Source organism: Peromyscus californicus, unplaced genomic scaffold, assembly GCF_007827085.1.
Source record: "Peromyscus californicus insignis strain IS unplaced genomic scaffold, ASM782708v3 Scaffold_6__1_contigs__length_162567912, whole genome shotgun sequence".
In the NCBI taxonomy this organism is placed as follows: domain Eukaryota; kingdom Metazoa; phylum Chordata; class Mammalia; order Rodentia; family Cricetidae; genus Peromyscus; species Peromyscus californicus.
Window position 1 is genome coordinate 55,061,262 of NW_026294584.1, and position 8,794 is coordinate 55,070,055.

General features: G+C 47.0%; 1 protein-coding gene across 1 annotated transcript; it reads left to right on the forward strand.

The window, feature by feature from the left end:
• The first annotated feature begins 6,477 nt into the window (after positions 1-6,477).
• On the forward strand, positions 6,478-8,653 carry Tmem139 (transmembrane protein 139). Its single transcript, XM_052721104.1, has 2 exons — positions 6,478-7,146; positions 7,567-8,653. The coding sequence occupies exons 1-2, from the start codon at positions 6,902-6,904 to the stop codon at positions 7,964-7,966; spliced, it is 645 nt and encodes a 214-aa protein (XP_052577064.1). The 5' UTR covers positions 6,478-6,901; the 3' UTR covers positions 7,967-8,653.
• Positions 8,654-8,794: the final 141 nt, after the last annotated feature.

Sequence of the window (8,794 nt, forward strand, 5' to 3'; positions counted from 1 at the left end):
ATAGTTACATGGAAAAAGCAAAATATAGATCAATATTAATGGCATACTTCCAAACACATTCAGGGTGGTTGTATCAGTTTTTATCTGTTCATGCTCTTTGGTTAGGCAAATTGATGGCCTTTAGGGAGAGGTACTGAGGTTGGGTGAGGTTTGGAGGTAGAAAGAATTTTTTTACATAATTCTCTTAACTATTATACAGTATACCATAAATATAGATTGTTTTAATGAACTGGAACAACTATATTTTAGTGAAAGGGACTTTTGATTCGTTAATATACAACATTGATACTTTCTCAGACCATCATTTACCATTATTCAAATCTTACAAGTGTCTTATCATTCTGCCTACATCACAAAACCCTGGAGACCAAAACCAAATGTGCTACTTCTCTGGGTAGGTCCCCTAGGAGGTTAGCAGGAAGCTCTGTACAGCGTAAACAAGTGCTCCTCAATGACTTCAGGTTCCAGTGACAAGATGGTGCCCTCTGCTGGCCTCACCTGACATACCCATTGCACTCAAATCTGGCTTTAGCTGCAGTTCCAGTCAGAGAGAGGCACAGGGTGGGAAATCATTGGTAAGGGGAGGTTGTTTATTTTCACAAGTTTATAGACTAGAAACTGATGCTCAGAAAACCCACCCAGAGTCCTGTAAGCGTCTGTAAGTGGCAGAATTGAAATCGAAACCAGGTTTGTCAGTCTCACAACTGCATGCCCAACCCTGAGGCCTTCTGCGCGTTGGTATTTAGGGATGCATGTACACACAACTCGTTTATCTGTCTGATCCTTACTTGTTTGTTTACGTATGTTTTTCAGAACAATGTCTCGCTGAGTCACTTAGGCTGGCCTAGAACTCATGAATCTCCTACTTTAGCCTGTGGAGTACTAGCGATTGCAGGCTTGTGCCTCCACTCCTGGCTACGTGTGGGTCTCTCTCTACCATCTGTTGACATTTGTAACCCTGGACTAAAATTTCTGTTGTTGTTACTGGGCAACAGTCATGGTCAAGTTCTCAGATTTCGTGAAAGCTTTTGGTGGTTTGGGGAATACCTGAGTTAGACTGGCTACCCAAATCTCACTGTCTGTACCACTCTTTCCCAGTGAGTGGTGTGCAATCTTAAGCCTTGCTTTTGAGGGTGAGATCACGTATTTACGCTTCCATATTGGAGGATTTACAGCTCTCGGGAAGCAATAAGGGATTAACAAAGAAGAAAGCACTGCTGAAGTAACAGGACAAGGTGTGTCTGGTTCTAACTCATTCACATTCACGTTATCTAAACCGGCTGGATCCTTCAGAGACTGAAAACGACAATGAGCCTTACCCAACAAGCTTGTGACCAAGGACCAAACGAGACCTTTTTTAAAAAAAAAAAAACCAAAACAAGGTCTCATGTAGGCTCAATCAATTATTTCTGTTCAAAGATATATCTATCTATGATATGTGAGTCGGCCTTCTCACACTGTAACAAAATATGCAAAGAGAAATTAACTTAAAGAAGGTTGGTTTAGGCTCATGGTTTCCGTAGGCTCAAGTCAGCTGGATCCATTACTTTAGGCTAAGGAAAGGTGGCCAAAGTGTCAGGCAGAGGAGGCTGCTCACCTCACAGTGGTCAAGAAGCAGAAAGAAAGATAAAGGCAGGATCTAGGGCTAAAATACATCCTTCAAAGTCATGCTCCCATGACCTACTTCCTTCAACAATGCCCTCCCTCCTACTTTATTCAGCTATGAATTCATCAATGGATCAATCTCTTAATAGAGTCAGCATCCTCCTGGTCCACTTTCCCCTCATTGACCAAGGGTGCTACTTTATGTCCAAACTGTAGCATGCTTTAAAAAGAACCATCAGCATCGAGTCTATGCCTATTCCATCTTAATTAGGTGATGGGAAGTTAGCATCTTGATGGAGTACTGCACTCATACTTTCCCACTCTGCCTCATATGGTAATACCTCAGTACCAGCCTTCTCTCATGATGCCAAATAGGAGGAAATATTTCAACTAACCATTCCTCGGGCAAGAGCAGAGTAATGATTGTAGAATGTCAGAGGCATTTTTATGAAGTTATCATTACAAGTGTCCCCCAAAAGTATTTGATGAGGTATACAGTGATTAAGAATTGGGGTTCTAATTGACCCAACCCCTACCATTTGTGTTCCCTGTTTTATTTGAAATAGGGTCTCATTTAGTCCAAGCTAGTGGCCTTGAATTCTCTATATTTGAAAACGACCTTGAATTCTTGCTTCTCCTCCTTCTATCCTGAGTGCTGTAACTAAGACATGTACTACCACTACAATGAGTTCACGCCCTACTAAAGATAACCGAGGGTCTCATGCACATTAGGCAAAAACACTCTACCAACTGAACTACATCCCCAGCTCTATATTCATTAAGTTTCTGACCTCATCCATAAAGTGGAAATTATCAGTAACTATTTCATATTATACCCATTATGTTTCTTACTTTGTGTTTTCAACACAGTGAGCCGTACACACCAAACACCCTACACATTAGCCACAGATCCAGATTCACAACTACAACACTGCAGAATTAAGAGGCCACAGAGATAAACACACAACAGAGGACAGCTGCATCTCCCTGCCTGGCAATCACATCAAGAACCTATTATCTCTTCGGCTTATCACGCCACCATCCCTATCTTGGTTGTTTTTTCTTTGTTTGTTGGTTTGGGGTTTTTGGTGATGGTAGGGTTTTTTTTTTGTTGTTGTTATTGTTGTTCTCCTTCTCAACTTGACACAGTCTAGGATCATCTGGGAAGAGGAAACCTCAGTAAGAAAATGCCTCCTTCATGTTGGCCAGTAGGCAAGTCTGTGAGAGCACTTTTCTTGATTAATGATTGATGTAGGAAGGCCCTGCTCACTACAGGCAGGGCCATCCTTGGGCAGGAAGTTCTGGCTGTATAAGAAAGTAAGGTGAGCAATCCACAAGGAACAAGCCAGTAAGCAGCACTCCTCCGTGGCTCTGTTTCAGTTCCTGCCTCCCGGTTCCTGTGTTGAGATTCTGTCCTGACTTGCTTCACTGATGGAGTATGTCCTTGGAGTTGTAAGATAAAATAAACCCTTTCCTCCCCTAGTTCCTTTTGATTATGGTATTTATCACAAGAATAGAATCCTAAGACAGTCCCCTAAGATGAAGCACAGGGAGTAACTGGAACTCAGTAGGATCTGTCGAAGGCTAAAGATACTGTGATGGTGAATGTTGTCAACTTGATTGGATTTCGAAACAAAAGAAAACTCTTCGGACATTAGTGGGTGTGTCTAAGGGTGTTTCCAGAGAGCATTAGCTGAGAGGGAATACCTGCCCTGACTGCAGGCAGTCCTATCACATGAGTGGAGTTCCAGACAGAATAGAAATGGGAGGAAGATAAGTGGAAAGGTAGATGAACACCAGCATTCTCCATTCTCTGCTCCCTGATCCACTCAGCAGGAGCAAGCTCCTGCTGCCACATCTTTCCCATTACAAAAGACCTCACACCCCTAAACCCTTAGTCAAAATAAACCTCTCCTCCCTTCAATTGCTTTAGCCAGTATCAACATCAGGGCCACCGGAAAGTAACTGATACAGCCACTAAGCTGATGAGAAAGAAAAGGGAAGTGCAGCCTTAGAGAACACTTTGGCCATTTGTATTCAGGGCAATAAAACTTTCGTTATCTATTTGTCTCTCAATAAAAACTTACATTAGATTTTATTCTCCTCTCAGAATTCATCATTCAATCCATAAAAACTAGGAGAAAGTACATGTAAGATGTTCATTGCACTGAGCAGTCTTTGAAGTGCACAAGTCACCACTACCATCTAATGCTAGAATGTCTGTCAAGACACAAGAATCCCATTAACAACCGCTCCTCTGCTCCTCCCCTACGCTGGCCCCGGCACTCTCTAGCCTCATTGCTATCTCCTCTAGCACCATTTTTAATGCTAAAGTGAATTTTAAAAGCTGGTTGTTATTGACTAAAACTTCAAAATGGTATGTTAACAGAATTATAGCATATCCATTCAATAAAATGTTTCATGGATTTTAGAGCTAACTTAATGGGGCTGAGTGTTTGCTTAGTCTATGAAAGGCCCTGAGTTTGATCCCTAGACAGAAATTACTCTAGTAAAGACTTTATCATCAGGTGAAATACATGCCGCCTAATTTCTAAAACATTTTACAGTTGCACAGTAGTGAGTGTACACTAGCATGAACCAGAGTATGGTCTGTCTTGTGAACAGCCTAGAATTACAAAACTTTTAAAGGGTATCACGATAATTATTAATCTTCATTTTCCTTTCTCTTTTAAATATTTTTATAACTTTTTGAAAGTAATGCAATTGATTTCAAGTTACTGGGTTAGGGAATTAAAGAACACAGACTGAGACAGTCCAGACTCTCTGACTTACATCTAGTGCTTACCACAGTTATCAGATCTCAATGTTACAGCCTCCTCTGGCAACCAAGAGCCTTAAGCTGTAAAGGTCCCAGCTCTCCCTTCAGGAGCACAGCCAGGTCCTCATGCTGTAGACACTCCTACCCACACCCTCTGGCCATTTGCCTCTTACCCCATTCCTCTCCCTCCCCAGCTCACACCTTAAGAAAACTTACAATGTATACCAAGGACTTCCTCACCAGCTTCCTCCTATTGGAGTATTAACTGAGGGTTTAATTCTGGATTCCAGTTATACTTTCTCCATATGAGCTGAATAGTAAGGAAACTGGTACAAACAAACGAAATACTTTGGTACAAGTTGCCCTCCTCCCTGTCCCCATTCCTACTTTATATAGAGATACACCTCACATGGGGACTACAGCTTGTCATGCCCCTCCTTTCCTCCAAAGCAAGCTCGGACAGAGGTTCACTCAGAAGTCTCACCACAACCCACATATACTACTCAGATATGTTCATTCTCAAATCCATAGTGTGTGTGTGTGTGTGTGTGTGTGTGTGTGTGTCTTTCCCCCCCCCCCCCCCCCCCCCCCCCCCCCCCCCCCCCCCCGCCTCCGCCCCATCAGTCTTGTCTATGGCCCACACAACTGTTCCTGGAGACCCTGTGTTATATTTGTATTCTAGTCTCTCTTGGGTTTGCCCAATGCTAACGCAGGGGAAGGAACAGAGTCCACTCATTCTATTCTGGCTCTGAGACACAGCAGGGCCCTAGCCACCTCCCTCCCTCATTCTCACATCCAGACCCACAAACAGAGCACTAGAATGGGTACAGCCCCTGGTCAGGGCATAAACTCAACCGCACGAATCTCTCCAGTGTCAAGAGTCCACTTACTTTCGGGGATTCAAAGAAGATTGAAATGAATCATTTCTCTTGAGAAACTCAAAGTAGAACAGGAAAGAAACAGAAAATACTATATAACCAGGCAAAAGCTGGAGCAGAGAAAAGAAGGGTGTGGTTACGCAGTGCAGACTCCAAAGCAGGCTTCAGCTAGGAGCTGGATTTGTAAGAAGCCGGTCAATTGAGCTGGGAAGCAAGAGCACACCTCCGACCCTCCCCAGACAAAGAATCCACAGACACAGCATCAGAGGCAGGATGCACCACTCCGATTTCGACCATGGCTCCCTCTGTACCCAGTATTCTAAATACGCCACTGTCTCGGCTCCAGTCATTCAGGAAAGACAAGTACAAAACCAATCTGAAGGTACTTTGTGCTTAGGATTGTGATCAGCACCCAAGATGCTTTGAGTAAAAGGACGGGAAGACTTAATTCCATTCCAGTCCTAAGTACAAAGACCATAGAGAGCCGAGGGGGCAGGGCTTTGGTGGTGGGGGAAGGGAAAGGTAAGGTGGAGCAGTAACAGGTCAGTCTTGGGAGAACGGGGTGGAGAAAAACTAGGCCCGAAGGAAGGATTGGGGCAGAAGAGAGGGTGGGGCAAGTGGGCTCCTCCTTCTGGCCCTGATTTCCAGGTCTGAGACCGGTTTTCTGCGTCCGTCCGTAAGAGACAGGTGAGCCAGAGCTCCTGGGGCCTCCAGAAGGGGCGGGGCGCAGGCGGCAGGCGTCCCGCTGGTGTGGGCGGAGAGGGTCTGCGAGTTCTTGCTACACCGATCTCAGGACACTGGCAGTGAGTTTGCCCGGTGGGAGCTGTCGTGAGATTGACTGTTGGCTGTTTTCTCAGAGAAAAGCTGTCCCCTACCTACGAACCTCCCAGCCTCTGTGCTGACAGGAAACTTGAATGACATCAGAGCTTAATGACTTGGGGCAAGAGGCTCGGGTCGGGACTACGTGGGGTGCAGAAAGTCATTAGGCCTTCTGGTGGTTGGCTTAGGCCTTTCTAAGATTCTTTCTCACTTAGGTGGTGTTCCTGGGGCCTTGTGATGATCATGGGTTGACTCAACTGTAGCAGACAGCCAAAGTCTGGCTGACAGGTAAGTGATGGGCCCTCTGCCTCTGTCCAGCAGGGCCATACTGGGGGGTGGGGGTGGGGATGGGGGGGGGAGGACTCTAACTGGGAGGAGAAGAATGAAGGTCTCATCAGAACAGGAAAAGGGAAAAGCCTGACCCATCACCTGGATTCCAGAGATGCCTGTGTGCAGAGGCCACAGGCAAGGTAACTGGCCCTGGATCCTGCATGGTGTACTTGGGAGCTGGAAGGGGGACTGCAGGGGAGAGAGAAAGCAAGGAACGCAGCAGGCAGTGCCATGGCGTATGTAGTAAAGTCACATGAGGCTGAGAGTCCGAACTGGACTAGTTTCCCAGCTTTCCACACCGATAACCTAGAAAGAATGATGGAGACCTCCCCCACTTCCCCCCAGGCCCTGAAGATCATTTCTTTCAGACTGAAAACCGGGAGCCTAAACAGAGAAGCCTATTTTTACTTTGGGGTCTGGCAGTGCTGTGGTGCCAATGGCTAGCTAACACACAGGTGTGTGTCTTTCTGCAGGTGCCCTGGGAGGGACCATGGTGCCGAGGCAGTTGTGGGGAAAACTGAAGCAGCCATTTCTCTTCCTGAGCAGTGCCTCGCTCCTCCTGGGGCTGGCTTTACTGGTCATCCAGCCTGATGTGGCCCCTGCTTCTTATTTCTTCCTCTGCTTGGCTGGCTTCTGCTTTCTTGCCTGCCTCCTGGCCTGTGTTGTGGAGCGGGGCCTCCAATCAAGGCAGCGCTCAAGGCAGACTGAGAATCCGGAGGCCTCGGGCAACGCACGGTGAGTTAATGGGGAGAGCAGGATGACAGGAAAACGCCCTTAGGCCAGTGGTTCTCAACCTTCCTAAGGCTGGGACCCTTTAATACAAGTGCCTCACGTTGTGGTGACCCCTAAACATAAAATTATTTCATTGCTACTTCATAACTCTAATTCTGCTACTGTTACAAACCATAATGTGAGATGTAGAATATCTGATAAGACCTCCAAGGGGCCGTGACCCACGCGTTGAGAACCACTGCCATAGGCCCTTATTCCCTCTCTGCCTTTGGTTTTTTAAGCCTAGATTCTGCCTTCCTCTGTCACTGGTATTATTAAGAGCAATAGTGAGCAGACACTAGACGGTCTTTTGCAAGAGTGGAAAGGGCGAAAAAAAAGACTCCTTTCAGGCAGCCACTCATGACCGTATTTCTCCTCCCACAGGGACAATGCAGCTTTTGAGGTGCCAACCTATGAGCAGGCGGTGGTGGTGATGGACTCACAGTCACAGCACCACCTCCAAGAGCTGGAGCAACCACCTCCTTACAACAGTGTTGTAATATCGCCAGGAGCTGAGGGGGCGCAGCCTAGCCAGCTCGAGAGGCCCAGCCCAGGAAGGCTGAAAAGGCGAGTGGGCTCAGAGGGGACAATGACTCGCAGAGGAAACCCTGGAAGACCTCTTCGACTTAGGGGTCCACGAGTTGTATCCACTGCTCCTGATCTGCAAAGCTTGCGGGTGGCCCCCAAATTGGAGCCCGCTACTCCACCCCCTGCCTACGAAATCTGTTTTGTTCACCCTGACGATGACAATGTTTTCTATGAAGATAAAAGGATACTTCCCTAAGCGATGCTCTCAGAACCTCTCATTTCTGCACTCATTTGCCCAGCATGTCCTAATATCTACTTCATCAGAAACCGGTTTGGCCCGGACATCACAGATGGGACCTTCAAACCAGCGGGGAGTCAGGCTACGGCAAGTCCTTCCCAGTTGAGATATAGGTGGCACACCTGGATTCTTCTGGAAACATTCTGGAGCCTACCTGATGACCAGCATTTCCAGAGTAAGGTGAAAGACGAGGAGCGAGGTGATCAAGAGAAACTGGAGCGGTACCTCGGAGTGACAGCTGTGCTTCATCAAGCCTCGCTTAGATTCCTGGTGGGGTATTACCTACCAGGGTAAGGAGAGAGTCTAAGAGTGAGGGGAGCTGAATAGCTTGCACAGGGACAGGAGGCTAGTAAAAAGATCAAGAGTCAAATCCCAATTCCAGTGCCTATTGTTTTCAATACCAACTGGGCAATCCACACGACTTGATAATCTCGTCTTGGGACAACTGGTAGAGAGAGAAATCTAAATACAGACAGAACGGGAGGCCACATAGGGTAGGATAAGTGCGGCCAAGAGCACCCCCAGCTTCGGAGAAGCGCGCCTTCTAGTGCTTTCCATTTCCCGTGCACCCCCGACCCTGGAAGTTCTAGGCGAACAATGAGGAGAAGCCCAGCCCCCTTAGGTCTCCTGGAAGTTATTGCATGAGAGGGGGAGGAGGGAGGTGCCGGGGGGAGGGGGAGGGGGGCTGCGGTTTCCGCGGGAATCCATAGCCAATCAGACCCCCCGGTGGGAGAAGCCCCGCTCTTTTCCCCGCCCTTTCCCGTTCCGCCCAGAGCCTCCTCTCTG

Coding starts and splice junctions, on each gene's coding strand:
- Tmem139 (XM_052721104.1), top strand. CDS start 6,902: ATGGTGCCGAGGCAGTTGTGGGGAAAACTGAAGCAGCCATTTCTCTTC. Junction 7,147..7,566: donor GAGGCCTCGGGCAACGCACG/GTGAGTTAATGG, acceptor CTCCTCCCACAG/GGACAATGCAGCTTTTGAGG.